The 14325-nt window shown below is 41.2% G+C and overlaps 2 protein-coding genes across 9 annotated transcripts in view; one reads left to right on the top strand and one right to left on the bottom strand.

Annotated features, from left to right (window-relative positions):
* LOC136677338 (gamma-tubulin complex component 4) overlaps positions 1 to 9739 on the bottom strand; it is an 11584-nt gene extending 1845 nt beyond the window's left edge. Inside the window, exons 1-13 of one of the 3 annotated variants that reach the window (XM_066654859.1) lie at positions 9378 to 9739; positions 8576 to 8688; positions 7897 to 8025; positions 7675 to 7797; positions 7541 to 7594; positions 5101 to 5157; positions 4920 to 4999; positions 4439 to 4640; positions 1731 to 1896; positions 1316 to 1440; positions 1170 to 1220; positions 252 to 357; positions 60 to 167 (exon numbers count right to left, since the gene is read on the bottom strand). In XM_066654859.1, coding sequence (XP_066510956.1) covers positions 60 to 167; positions 252 to 357; positions 1170 to 1220; positions 1316 to 1440; positions 1731 to 1896; positions 4439 to 4640; positions 4920 to 4999; positions 5101 to 5157; positions 7541 to 7594; positions 7675 to 7797; positions 7897 to 8025; positions 8576 to 8653 — 1279 coding nt within the window. In that variant the 5' untranslated portion in view covers positions 8654 to 8688; positions 9378 to 9739. Of the gene's footprint in view, positions 1 to 59; positions 168 to 251; positions 358 to 1169; positions 1221 to 1315; positions 1441 to 1730; positions 1897 to 4438; positions 4641 to 4919; positions 5000 to 5100; positions 5158 to 6407; positions 6547 to 7540; positions 7595 to 7674; positions 7798 to 7896; positions 8026 to 8575; positions 8749 to 9377 lie in introns of those variants that run through there. The other 2 variants (XM_066654858.1, XM_066654860.1) reach the window with 2 other exon arrangements.
* LOC136677339 (protein CDKN2AIP homolog A-like) lies at positions 9121 to 14325 on the top strand. Of its 6 annotated transcripts, none has more exons than XM_066654865.1 (4): positions 9121 to 9382; positions 10288 to 10499; positions 10789 to 10916; positions 11775 to 14325. In XM_066654865.1, exons 2-4 carry the CDS (start codon positions 10378 to 10380, stop codon positions 12350 to 12352), a joined length of 828 nt encoding a protein of 275 aa, XP_066510962.1. In that variant the 5' UTR covers positions 9121 to 9382; positions 10288 to 10377; the 3' UTR covers positions 12353 to 14325. The 6 variants fall into 6 exon arrangements, with proteins under 6 accessions (XP_066510962.1, XP_066510961.1, XP_066510959.1 ...); XM_066654864.1 differs by having other exon boundaries at positions 9122 to 9472; XM_066654862.1 differs by having other exon boundaries at positions 9126 to 9382; positions 10288 to 10531.

Here is a 14325-nt window from a genome sequence, read left to right as displayed (position 1 = left end):
CATATGAAATACAGTGGGCTACATACACAAAGTAAGAACAGTTCACTGTGGGGACTCACCTTTAGTATCTTTCCCTTGATATTCAATGGTGAGATGCAAGAGAGGTAACAGGTTATCATCATCAAGCAGAACTTTGTGAGCAGCTTGCTGGAAGGCCACATTAACATCTGCAGAAAAAAAGGACAAAATATTACACTTCCTATTTTATTAGAACTTATTGATTTATTTATTTTAATATCAAAATAAACTACCATGTTCAGTCACGGCTGATGGAGGCGTCTTGAGCATCTGCTGGGCGAGGTCAATGAAGACTTGGTACAGTTCTCCACGGCCCAGCAAGTAAAAATCCTTTATGATCTATTAAGGGACAATACAAGTTCAATCAAAAAATGATCTCATTTATAACTCAATTTCCATAAAAGTAACTTTTGTAAAATGCTACATTTATGTAAAATTAAACATGAATCTGTGAGTTCTTAATTCTCTTTATTTGTCTGATATATTTATCTTGTATAAAAGCTTCCAATGCATTTACTGACATATTTCATGTGATTTGTAGTCATAAAAATATTTTTAATGAAAGAATTTTATATATATATATATATATATATATATATATATATATATATATATATATATATATATATAGAGTGCGGCTCAGTGGTGCAGCAGGTAGGTGTCTCAGCCACACAGCTCCAGGGACCTGGAGGTTTTGGGTTCTATTCCCGCTCCGGTAGACTGTCTGTGAGGAGTGTGGTGTGTTCTCCCTGTGTCTGCATGGGTCTCCTCCGGGTGACTGTCTGTGAGGAGTGTGGTGTGTTCTCCCTGTGTCTGCGTGGGTCTCCTCCGGGTGACTGTCTGTGAGGAGTGTGGTGTGTTCTCCCTGTGTCTGCGTGGGTCTCCTCCGGGTGACTGTCTGTGAGGAGTGTGGTGTGTTCTCCCTGTGTCTGCGTGGGTCTCCTCCGGGTGCTCCGGTTTCTTCCCACAGTCCAAAAACACACGTTGGTAGGTGTGAGTGAGTGTGTGAGTGAATGTGTGTGTCTGCATTGTATATATATTTACACAAATTAGGAAAAAATAAGTGTGAAAAGTTTCATGTTTTAGTGCATTTAAAAAAAAAAAATTGTTCCAAGTTTTCTGGATAAAGGGTCTATATTTTTGTTGTTTACCTTGAGTTGTCCTAAAAGATCAGACTCCTCAACCATCAAAGTCCAGAGATGCTATTAGAAGAGAGAAGTAAAAAGGTTAATTATGTGGGAGTGTGAGTATACACACACTACACACACACTCAAAACCCAGTTGCCTCATAACGAACCTCAGCGACCGTGCTACGAATCCCATCTATCACATTCTCAAAGTCCACAAGGCTGAAGAGCGGCTGCTGTTTGAGTCTGTGGAGCTCTGCAGCGAACGTGTCCTCCTGGTGTTTTAGTATGGAGCCTGTGTCAGATCAGAACAAGACAGGCCTTAACAAATATGATCACGTTCAAGACCAACCGTTGTGTTCTACTTCACAGTCCTCAGCCCTGTCTGCCTCAAAGCCCACCTATATGTGACTAGAACACATGAATCCCATATTTTATTTCAAATTTTCAACAGTGTGTGTATTGTGGAAGCAGACTCCCAAATATCAAACTGTGGGCTATTGTTTCTTCAGCCACTGGCTTCTGCTCATTTAAGAAACCCTGATCTACATGTACTTCTGTGTGACATTAATTAAAGACACTAACCAGCTCTCGATGGACTCTGGTTGTGGTTCTCAAACATCTGGACAGACTCCCCGACGAACAGGATTTTCTCAGCCACACGGACAGGAATGTATGAGGGAAGCATCTCTACACGCAAAGAGAACTGCTGCAGAGAAGGAGCGAGCATGTTCTCCTCTTCTATCAGCCTCTACAGAGGAGAAAAAACAATAAATACGCCAGATAATTTGACTTATTACAATATGCAAGTCTTGAAGGATCCAGAGATCTAAGTCTCTGAAAAAATATAAAACATATTCAAGTATTAGAAAGCCATATCAATAATATTATGGCACAAACATACAAACCGGTTTCCAAAAAAGTTGGGACACTAAACAAATTGTGAATGAAAACTGAATGCAATGATGTGGAGGTGCCAACTGTCAGTTTTTTATTCAGAATAGAACACAAATCACAGATCAAAAGTTTAAACAGAGAATGTATCATTTTAAGGAAAAAATATGTTGTTTCAAAATTTCATGGCGTCAACAAATCCCCAAAAAAATGGGACAAGGCCATTTTTTACCACTGTGAGGCATCCCCCCTTCTTCTTACAACACTCAGATGTCAGGGGACAGAGGAGACCAGTTTCTCAAGTTTAGAAATAGGAATGCTCTTCCATTCATGTCTAATACAGGCCTCTAACTGTTCAATCGTCTTGGGCCTTCTTTGTCGCACCTTCCTCTTTATGATGCGCCAAATGTTCTCTACAGGTGAAAGATCTGGACTGCAGGCTGCCATTTCAGTCCCCGGATCCTTCTCCTATGTAGCCATGATGATGTGATTGCTGCAGAATGTGGTCTGGCATTATCTTGTTGAAAAATGCAGGGTCTTCCCTGAAAGAGATGACGTCTAGATGGGAGCATATGTTGTTCTAGAACCTGAACATAGTTCTCTGCATTAATGGTGCCTTTCCAGACATGCAAGCTGCCCATGCCACAAGCACTCATGCAACCCCATACCATCAGTGATGCAGGCTTCTGGACGGAGCGTCGATAACAACTTGGGTTATCCTTGTCCTCTCTGGTCCGGATGACATGGCGTCCCAGTGTTCCATAAAGAACTTCAAATCGTGACTCATCTGACCACAGAACAGTCTTCCATTTTGCCACACTCCATTTTAAAAAACCCTTGGCCCAGTGCAAACGTCTGAGCTTGTGGAGCTTGCTTAGAAATGGCTTCCTCTTTGCACTGTAGAGTTTCAGCTGGCAACGGCGGATGGCACGGTGGATTGTGTTCACTGACAATGCTTTCTGGAAGTATACCTGAGCCCATTCTGTTATTTCCTTGACAGTGGCATTCCTGTTTGAGGTGCAGTGACGTTTAAGGGCCCGGAGATCACGAGCATCCAGTAGAGTTTTACGGCCTTGACCCTTACGCACAGCAATTGTTCCAGATTCTCTGAATCTTTTGATGATGTTATGCACGGTTGATGATGAGAACTTAAAAGTCTTTGCTATTTTATGCTGGGTAACACCATTCTGGTATCGCTGCACTATCTTTCTGCGCAACAATGGTGGAACTGGTAATCCTCTTACCATCTTGGCTTCAGAGAGACACTGACACTCTGAGAAGCTCTTTTTATACCCAATAATGTTGTCAATTGACCTAATTAGTGTTAATTGGTCTTCCAGCTGTTCGTTATATGCTCAATTTCCTTTTTCCAGCCACTTATTGCTACTTGTCCCAACTTTTTTGGGATTTGTTGACACTGTGAAATTTTGAATCAACATATTTTTCCTTTAAAATGTTACATTTACTCAGATTAAACGTTTGATCTGTCATTTATGTTCTATTACGAATAAAATATTGACATTTGCCGTCTCCACATCATTGCATTCAGTTTTTATTCACAATTTGTTTAGTGTCCCAACTTTTTTGGAATCCGGTTTGTACTAAAAATGTGAATTAAAAAGAGCCCAGTGTCAGGCAGCTCAGGATAACATGATGTATGTAAATGCAAGTCATAAAAAGGACTTTTATGAAGTAAAAAAAAAAGTCAGACGTCAGCGTTCAACAGAGTCTAACATCGTATCTACAAAATTTGGCCTACAGGTGCATAGCCTGGCATTTCAATATGTCAGTTTAATTCTAATTATCATCTAATAGGGGCAGGACTTTAAGGTCATGAGCTTTAAAAGCAAAACACGATCATAAATAATGGTCTGAGTATCAGAGTAAAGATTCAAAATTTATGCTGAAGTGCCCTGGAGCCATGAGATGATCTGTGTCTTCACTCTGACCCCTGTTTGAGGTTGATATAACCTCAGTTTCCTTCGTAACAGGAACATGAGTTAAAACAACTAAAACAACTGGGGCATGTCCAGGCATATTCCCCAGTAATGAGCACAGATCCAGACTGAGCAACTGAACTTTAGCTGTAGTTTTTGGAAAGTAGTTCTAGGCTTGGTTTACGTTGAGAAATAGAGCGTCAACATTTACATAAGATACGATTAGATAAGATAAGATAGGAAGGAGCGCCTATATACTACATTTCTGTTGGCATTAAATGGTGCCCACTCCTGTTTCTTTGAATATTAATGAACTGTTTGATAACTATTTTCAAACAAAGCCCTATTTAAAAATTCAGGTGTTACCATGGCTTTAAGGCGGACTTGTAAATGTCCTCAGTTTTGATTGGCTGTAATGTACGGTGCCTCGTTCAAAAAGCCAAAGCCAAAGTTCCCCCTCACCAAGTCCTGCAGCTCTCTGAGCTGTTTTCCGCTCAGTCCTCCAATGCCAAGGTCTTCTTCCTCTTCTTCCTGCGCTGCTGCAGCTCCTCCTGCACTCGGACCCTTCCTCACAAAGAACTCCTCATTCTGATCCAGGAGAAGACCATGCAGCATCCATGCAGCCAGCTGCTTGTACATCACACCATGGCACACTGCAAGAATCCTACACAAGGGAAGAGCTCCTTAAAACCAAACAGCAGCACCAAGTCTACAACACGGACATCGGCAAAATGGGAAGGAAAATTAATTTTCCAGTGAACTTCCGTTGTCTGGGTTTGGGGTGAAAGGTCAGGCTTAATTCTGTCATTTAGATACGACCCAAATGAAACAACGACAAACACCACTCTTACACTGACATTCACATTATAATAAAATTAATACAAAAAAGTTCTAAACAATATGTGGACATTACACGGTTTTTTCATATGAAATCGGAGCTCACTTTTCTAAGGCCATGCGCACTGGCGGCAGTCCCACACAGCTGTGTTTATAAACGGTCTCCAGAATCTGGCATCCGTGGATCTGATCAGGACAAAAACAGTTCTTTAACAGTCGAAATCACATCAAACATTTCTTAATCCTGGGACATTAATCACTCAATAATCCAGCGCTGAGCCTCTTACCTTCTGTGATTTGATGGTCTCCACAACAGCCATCACAGACGGGAAGAGCATGTGAAACTGCTCAGGAGAAGGTAAAAGTTACTCATCAAATCTACACAGTATTTAAAGTTGAGGATCACATGTTATTATGGTTTTTCAAAGTTAATTTATAGAAATACAGGGGTTAGACAATAAAAGTGAAACCCCTGTCATTGTAGTGTGGGAGGTTTCATGGCTAAATTGCCTGGTGGACAATCTTCATTAACTCCACATTGCACCAGTAAGACCATGTGCATCCAATGGTTCAAACATTGTGTCCTGAAGGCGGTGCCGTGTATCAGGACGACAATGCACCAATACACACAGCAAGACTGGTGAAAGACTGGTTTGATGAACATGAAAGTGAAGTTGAACATCTCCCATGGCCTGCACAGTCACCAGATCTAAATATTATTGAGCCACTTTGGGGTGTTTTGGAGGAGCGAGTCAGGAAACGTTTTCCTCCACCAGCATCACGTAGAGACCTGGCCACTATCCTGCAAGAAGAATGGCTTCAAATCCCTCTGACCACTGTGCAGGACTTGTGTATGTCATTCCCAAGACGAGCTGACGCTGTATTGGCCGCAAAAAGAGGCCCTACACCACACTAATAAATTACTGTAGTCTAAAACCAGGTGTTTCACTTTCATTGTCCAACCCCTGTATAATTCAATGATTTTTTTTTTTATATTTTATGAACAACACGAAATAATGACATATGAAATATGATGCAATAATGCAAGTAGTATGATAATTTATTTTAACGATATTTTTGTAGTAACTTGTTGAATATAATTAGCAATTTCATTATTTTTGTTTTGATTATTGCTTTTCAAATGAGTGATTCAGGAAATGAATTATAGATATATTCTCAGTGCTGTATAACGGTTTTAATTTGAATAAAATCCTGAACATCAAAACATGCCTAATATTTAAAACTCTAAAATCATATTAATGGACGATAATCCTCATATCAGAATATTTTATACCTGTATGTGCAGCTAAATTGGTTTTACATGATAGAAAAGAATCACACCCAATTTCTGAATTTAAGCAAAAACGATGAGGTGTACAACATCGTTAGTGTAATATAATCATTCATTTATTCATTCATTATCTGTAACCCTTATCCAGTTCAGGGTCGCGGTGGGTCCAGAGCCTACCTGGAATCATTGGGCGCAAGGCAGGAATACACCCTGGAGGGGGCGCCAGTACTTCACAGGGCAACACTCACACATTCACTCACACACTCACACCTACGGACACTCTTGAGTCGCCAATCCACCTACCAACATGTGTTTTTGGACTGTGGGAGGAAACCGGAGCACCCGGAGGAAACCCACGCAGAAACAGGGAGAACACACCAGACTCCTCACAGACAGTCACCCGGAGGAAACCCACCACACTCCTCACAGACAGTCACCTGGAGGAAACCCACGCAGACACAGAGAGAACACACCACACTCCTCACAGACAGTCACCTGGAAGAAAACCCACGCAGACACAGGGAGAACACACCACACTCCTCACAGACAGTCACCTGGAAGAAACCCACGCAGACACAGGGAGAACACACCACACTCCTCACAGACAGTCACCCGGAGGAAACCTACGCAGACACAGAGAGAACACACCACACTCCTCACAGACAGTCACCTGGAGGAAACCCACGCAGACACAGGGAGAACACACCACACTCCTCACAGACAGTCACCTGGAGGAAACCCACGCAGACACAGGGAGAACACACCACACTCCTCACAGACAGTCAACCGGAGGAAACCAACGCAGACACAGAGAGAACACACCACACTCCTCACAGACAGTCACCTGGAAGAAACCCACGCAGACACAGAGAGAACACACCACACTCCTCACAGACAGTCACCTGGAGGAAACCCACGCAGACACAGAGAGAACACACCACACTCCTCACAGACAGTCACCTGGAGGAAACCCACGCAGACACAGGGAGAACACACCACACTCCTCACAGACAGTCACCTGGAAGAAACCCACGCAGACACAGGGAGAACACACCACACTCCTCACAGACAGTCACCTGGAGGAAACCCACGCAGACACAGGGAGAACACACCACACTCCTCACAGACAGTCACCCGGAGGAAACCAACGCTGACACAGAGAGAACACACCACACTCCTCACAGACAGTCACCTGGAAGAAACCCACGCAGACACAGGGAGAACACACCACACTCCTCACAGACAGTCACCCGGAGAAAACCCACGCAGACACAGAGAGAACACACCACACTCCTCACAGACAGTCACCCGGAGCGGTAATCAAACCCACAACCGCTGTGTGACTGCGACACTACCTGCTGTGCCACCATGCCGCCCTGTATTATAATCATGTTTCATTTATTGGGAAAGGACACACTGAATTGAATGTTCCCTACCTGTTCCAGCATGTAGTTCACATGTGAAATGGAGAGATGTGGATCACCAAGAAACTGCAAAAAGGAATTTTCAGAGACTGAAATTCAGCACTGAATGTAATTCTTTAATTATAACAAAGTATTAAATGCCCAACCTCTTGTTCGAGGTCCAGTAAGGCCTGTCTGTACGGCTGCAACATGGAGTGCAGACCAGTGCAGAATGCCCTGAGGTAAATCCCATGAAGTCCAGTCTGGACTGGCTGGTTTGAGTAGTGCTCCTGAGTGACAGTGCAGAGACCATCAGAGTGTTAAAAATGGTGGACAGCAAATAACATGCAAAACATTTTTTTATATATATAAAATTGTAATACACATACTTGTAGGTGGACATGACCTGTGTGTTGCTCTATAAACTCTGTGAATCGCATGTAATCCGTGCCTATTTTACAGAGACGGTTCAGGACACTGGTTTCACTGGGATGGAGGAATGGCAGATCCTGGGACACCTGCAAAAAACACATCACTCTGTACAACTGCATTGACAAACTTTCTCTTGCACAAATACACACGTCTGCATTTTAATATTCATGGTCAAATGAAATGTCTTGATGAGTTGTACTTGTATTTATTTACTTACTGAAAGATATGAAATTTGCCATTAATTTCTGTTAATTTATTGAAGGGATAATGCACGGCAACAAATAAGAAAAACAAGAATGCACCTCCATTTTCAAAGTTATAAGAACTGGACCCTTATATTCACTGGTTTAATTTTACATTGGACTATTACTGTGAATCAATTTTGATATCCACCGTGACCCTGAACTGGAGTCACACAGTTACAGACACAATCCAATATCAATCTAAACGCAACCATTTGCCATAAAATTATAGTGATCTTCCTGTGCTACCGGAGTTGTTGAACACTGTGCCCACACTCTGGACACTGTATTAGTGTACAGAACCTATATATTATTCATAAAGTGTGTAGAGCAAGCATTACACAGAACATTTACATTTACCTTTTAGGTGCACACATAGGAAATATAACGTTACCTGTAAGCCATTCTGTTTATTCCAGGTGAAAATACAGCCGGGATATCCACTTAAAGCAAGCAGCAGCTCGTGGATCATTGTTTCAGAATAACCCAGATTACAGAGAAGAGATCCTAAAACATTACAACATCTATTAAATCTGCTCTACTACTGGCAACAGCAGTATACACCGCCAAAACCGGCGGCACGTAGGGAAATGTAGTCCTTAAATGCACTGGGAAATGTAGTTCTTTAGTATACGTTAGTGTATAGGGAATTATAGTTCTTTAGCCCACTGGGTAATGTAGTCCTTAAGTATTTAGGGAAATGTAGTTGTTTAGTATACGTTAGTGTATAGGGAATTATAGTTCTTTAGCCCACTGGGTAATGTAGTCCTTCGGTATTTAGGGAAATGTAGTTCTTTAGTATACGTTGGTGTACAGGGAATTATAATCCTTTAGCCCACTGGGTAATGTAGTCCTTAAGTATTTAGGGAAATGTAGTCCTTTAGTATACGGTGGTGTGTAGGGAAATGTAGTACTTTAGCTTATTGGGAAATGTAGTGCTTTAGTACGTTGGGAAACGATGTCTTTTAGTGCGTAGCAAAATGTATTTCTTAATTATGCATGGATAGGTATTCTTTTAGCTTAACATTAGGACATATCAGTCCATTTAAACGTAGCGAAATTTAGTCTTTTAACTGAACGCTGTAAAACGTATTCCTTTAGCGCGTTGTAAAAGGTAGTCCTTACGTATGAAAGGAAGTAGTGCATAGGGAAATGTAGCCCTTCAGTACGTAGGGAAATGTAGTCTCTTAGCTCACCGTAGGTAAATGTAGTCCTTTCCGTAATATTTTGTTTTGCCTGGTCTTTAATCTTATCCTGTTATGTGGCTTCGACGAAAAGACGCTCTGTAAAGGTTGCCATTTTACTTGTTGCTTTCTGTTGGCTTTCCGTTGCCTCTTTTACTCTGAATTTATATTTTTAAAAAAAGTCGCTATGTAATAAAAGCATCTAAGTTAAACGAACAGCTATTAGCTATGCTAGCTAACACAGGGCTTCAATATTATTAACACTTCTGGCGATAAGAATTACGAACCTTGGTTTGAAATGTTACGCTAAAACGAGTGTTTATTTAGAAACCGGTCGTCAACGAATAACATATTCTTGCTTTTTTGATATAAATACAAAGTACGTTGTTACTAAATGGCTGAAATGAGCTAGCAATATCAGTTGGAATTTTCCTTTCCACCTTAAATTGTGCAGCAGTTATATTCTAGTGCCTGCATTTGTTGCATTCTTTTAAGGTGGAACGGAAAACCCGAAAAAGCAAACTTCTGCTTTAAATGGAAACGGTAATTAGCTGAAAGTAACTTGCACTCTTAGACAGAGGCCATTTTGATTACTTGTCCAACTACGCGTTGTGGGATCTTATAGAAGACGCTGCTGTCATCTGAAGGGGCTTGTTTATGTACATTCAAACACTGGCACATTTTGTAGACTCTTAATGTAACTACAGTGATTTTGTTCAACTTTGCTGCAGTAAAAGGCTCTGCTTCTTCTTGGAATGCTTTAGACTAGAGTTTGGACAATTTCTGAAAGGATTTGATTATTTTCAACAAAATGGACCTCACTGCAGTTGGGTCAGGGAAGCAGATAACGTTAAAGAAGGAGGCTTCCACATACTTTTAACCCTAAATGAGCCTGAAGTGTCCTTGTCTTGTTTTGTTTCAGGGATGGCGGAGGGGAGTGCTGGAGATGTTTCTGAGTTTCTTAAACAAAATCGTCACCTGGCGGAGTGGGTTGAGACATTAAGGGAGCACAATGAGACAAATAATCACTGGTTTACCAGAAGAGAATTTGTCCTTCGCAACATGGAGGGCTTTCCTTCCATCAGACCAGGGACCACCACCCCTGATCTGGACAGACTTCTTTCTCTGTCCAAGGTTTGGTCCAACCATATTTTCTTAGGCTGTCGGTAAGACCCAAGTCCCGGTGTTTCTTTAACAACTGGGTTTTATAAGGAATGGATGATGATTTCACATATTTTGATTAAAAAACATATGTTATATATCTCTAACTGTAATACAAACACAAATCTAGATCTACGTTGTCAAATTTGTTATGTATCAGCATTGGTAGAGGCCCTAAATCTCATAGAGCGGTTGTTTCTTTTGCTGGGTTTTAGATTTTGAACATTGGTTGCCATTCATATTCCACCTTATCTCACTGTAGATATCCCCAGTCTGTAATGGAGAAAGTGAATGAGCTGGCGAAGGGGATCACTGTGAACGAAGCTGATGTTTGTCCTCACAAGACCAGAGGTGAAATTGTAGGAAAAGGCAAGAGGCCTGCTGTTTCAGGTGAGGAAAATCTGTGTTATATTCTGACATCATTCAAAATATTATGTGCTTTAGGCTGTATTCAGGCCAAGGAGTGGATCCTGCGAAAAAAATCCGTGTGGAAACTGCAAGCAATATGTCTGTGACAACTGTTGCAAGCAAAGAAGAATCTAAGCAGAATTTTATACGTGGTGTTTGGGAGATTTTTTGCTCAAGTAGAAAATGTTTCAACTTCATCCTCGAGGATGCGTGGCAGAAAATGCACTGTGGAACAAGCAGGGACGGCAGATTCCACCTCTTGCCATAAGATATAATGGGAATGTAAGCAGAATCCACTCAACTGCCTAAATGTAGCCTTACACAAGATGAGGTAAATGGAAACTGAGCATTACCATACAGTTACAACCTAGAGAAAAGTTATGAAAACACTCATGAAATTATGTACAAAGTGAAGAAATTGTGTCTTATTTATTCACATCTAAAGAGGTTGTTTAAAAGACTGCTTTTTGGGTTTGTTCCCCACAGATTTTGCCTAATTTAATAACACTTGCTATGTCTGTTAACAAAGTTGTACTGGACAAATGAGAAAGTTGGAGGCTGGTGTTCCTCAGCTACTCTCTGTAACTGTTATATTAAAGGTATTATGCAGTCAGTTTTATAGCGACCCTATTACAGTAGGTGATATGTGGAGCTTTTTGGTAGATGTGTGTGTGTGTGTGAGTGTAGATTGCAAGCCAGTTTCGTGAAGCGCTTTGCATGTAATAAAATCATAATCACTTGCATTTGCATGATGCAGTCTTGTGGAGCATCAGGATTGAAAAGCCCAATGTATTTATCATTTAACAGGGTTAACCTTTACTGCTTTATAATCACATGCAGTGCCGGATGCCGAGAGCTGCGTTAAGAAGAGTAAAACAAGCTCTAATGATGCTGATAATAAAGCCGTTGAGCGGAATAGTAGACATCCAATCGCTGCTCCTGTGAAATTGGGCCCTCCGCCTGGGGCCCCTGCCCAACAGCAGGCATTCTTTAATCGCCTCTATAAAGCTGTGGCCTGGAAGCTGGTGTCGGCGGGAGGCTTCGGACCCAATCTGGACCACTTTGAGATCCTGCGTACCTGCGTGGAGTCGTGTAAGGCCACTTTGAGCTGCGTGTTTGTTCCGCTCAAAGACATTCCTGACCTGCCCGCCGGCTGCACGCAGAGGGAAGGTCAGGTGTGTGAACTGCGATGTCAGACTGTGTACATGGGCACGGGGTACGGCCGTGACGAGTGTGCGGCCAGGGCGATGGCCTCCAAAGAGGCCCTCAAAATATTCCAAGGCCGGAAAGTGACGGTGAAGGTGTCCCGCCGTAGGTTTCGAGGGAGAGACGTGGAGGACTTGGTGCTGCTGGACGAACAGCCTAGAGGCACGACTTTACCCCCTGCCCTCAGCTATCCTTTTCAGGCTGAACAGTAAAGCATCCTTGTTTCTGTAGTGCCAGTAACACTGCTGTTTTCATTTCCAGTCACAGCTCCATGTTTCACATCCAAGAAGTTGTACCTTTTTGTTTCCTTACCATGAGTTTCTAGTTTATTAGAAACACCTACATTGTACCTACAGTTTTATGCAATATCTTGGGCACCCAATGTACATTCTCTGAATGAAAATAAACACACATCCTCAACAGAGAACACAATTCTGCACAGTTTAGTGGATAATTATGGTTTGTTTGCTGGATTTAATGAGTGGAAAGCAGACAAAATGACAGCACAGTTTGTTTTATTTTGAGAAATTTTACACTTAAATGTGCAGTAAAGTGCCATATTTAAAACAAGTTTGAAGTTGCTTGATTTCCTGTCACTTAAACTTCAAAGATATCCTCCAGCGTTTTTGAGGAACCTCAATCTCTGTCTCTTCTGTTGCTGAACAATGTTTCGGTCGCCCTCCACTGAGTCAGTTAATTGAAGATGGCCTCCCACTGGCCAGGACTGAGTTTCCTGAATGAATCTTAGTGGTAAAGCTACCTTCACTGACGGAGAGAGAGAGAGTAATGGTAACTCTACCATTTAAGAATCAGTTTTGTGTTAAGATGCCTTTCATTTACCACTTACACAGTTATTAGTGGAACATGTAGCTGTGACACCACTGCTGTGTAAAAAAAAAAAAAAAGAACTGACCGTGATGTTGTGCCTGATACTCTTTAATTAACACAGCAAACACCATCATACCACTAACATGTCTGTGTTGTGTGGAGTATGGCCCAATGTCCAAATAACATCTAATCAGCTTATTAGTACATGAGCATTTCTTTTCCTGTGATTGGTAGATTATGCTGCAGTCATTAACTGTAAACCATTATAAGTTATATAAACACATTAGAGCATTACTCTAATTTCATTCATTCGTTCGTTTTCTGGAGCTGCGTATCCAGTTCAGGGTCACGGTGGGTCCGGAGCCTACCCAGAATCACTGGGCGCGCATCGGGAACACACCCTGCAGGGGGCGCCAGTCCTTCACAGGGCGACAGGATATTTGATTGTGTTCCACATCGTGTTCTACATCGATCACTCAGAGGTTGAGTGTATTCCTTGCATTAGTTTATGGCTTAATGGGTTTAGATGCGAACATGATTTAGTTTTAGTTGTAGTGTTGTTTAAAAGCCTGAGTTATTACATGTTTATTTAATGTTAAATTAAAATCTGACTTGCTCTAACTCTAAGCCAGTAATTATGGTGAACAAGTAAGAAAACTGCCATTGTCTGTTGCTGTATTTCAGATGTTTCATGTCGGTGAGTGTCCAGAAATATCGTTTTCATTGTAGCGTCACCCTGATTACTGAGGGTTAACAAAGGTGTAGAACGGTTCTTCGCAACTGCAGATATATTTACAGCTTTCAGTAGATTCAGTTCCCTTTTAAAGATGTTATGTATCTTTCAGTGTTTATCATTTTGAAGGATTGCACATGAATGTGTGTGATATGCTGTTGATCTTATTGAGAGTGAATGGTTAGCTTTGTGTTAGGAGTTGATTTTAGGAGCTTGTTAATGTTTATAGCAGCGTGTGATCACCCTTTTGTTGTTTTGTATTTTTTCTCTTTATAGATAAGTGACTACTGTTCCTGCAGCGCTTTTCATTTCAACTGTTTTAATAGAAATGCAACACCATTTCACTGTTCAGTTGTTAAAATTTTAGTTAAAGCTTTTTGAAAATATGTTGTTCACTCTTTAAAAAAAAAAAAAAAAAAAAAAAAAAAAAAAAGTGACTTTTGTTTTCTTTTCATTTTGGCTTTGATTTAATTTGTAATTTGGGAGATGTTCCATGAATAACTCTGATTTCAGCTTGTTTTAGCAGTTTATCTCATGCTGTTTAAATCACTTCATATTTTACTGTTGAATCATGCTGATGACAAATCGGCTGATGCACATTTCTGTTATATATTTACAAAAATA

Source organism: Hoplias malabaricus, chromosome X2 (genome assembly GCF_029633855.1).
Source record: "Hoplias malabaricus isolate fHopMal1 chromosome X2, fHopMal1.hap1, whole genome shotgun sequence".
NCBI classification, from domain to species: Eukaryota; Metazoa; Chordata; class Actinopteri; order Characiformes; family Erythrinidae; genus Hoplias; species Hoplias malabaricus.
The sequence above is the reverse complement of the archived record's forward strand: the minus strand, read 5'-3'. Positions and strand labels throughout refer to the sequence as shown.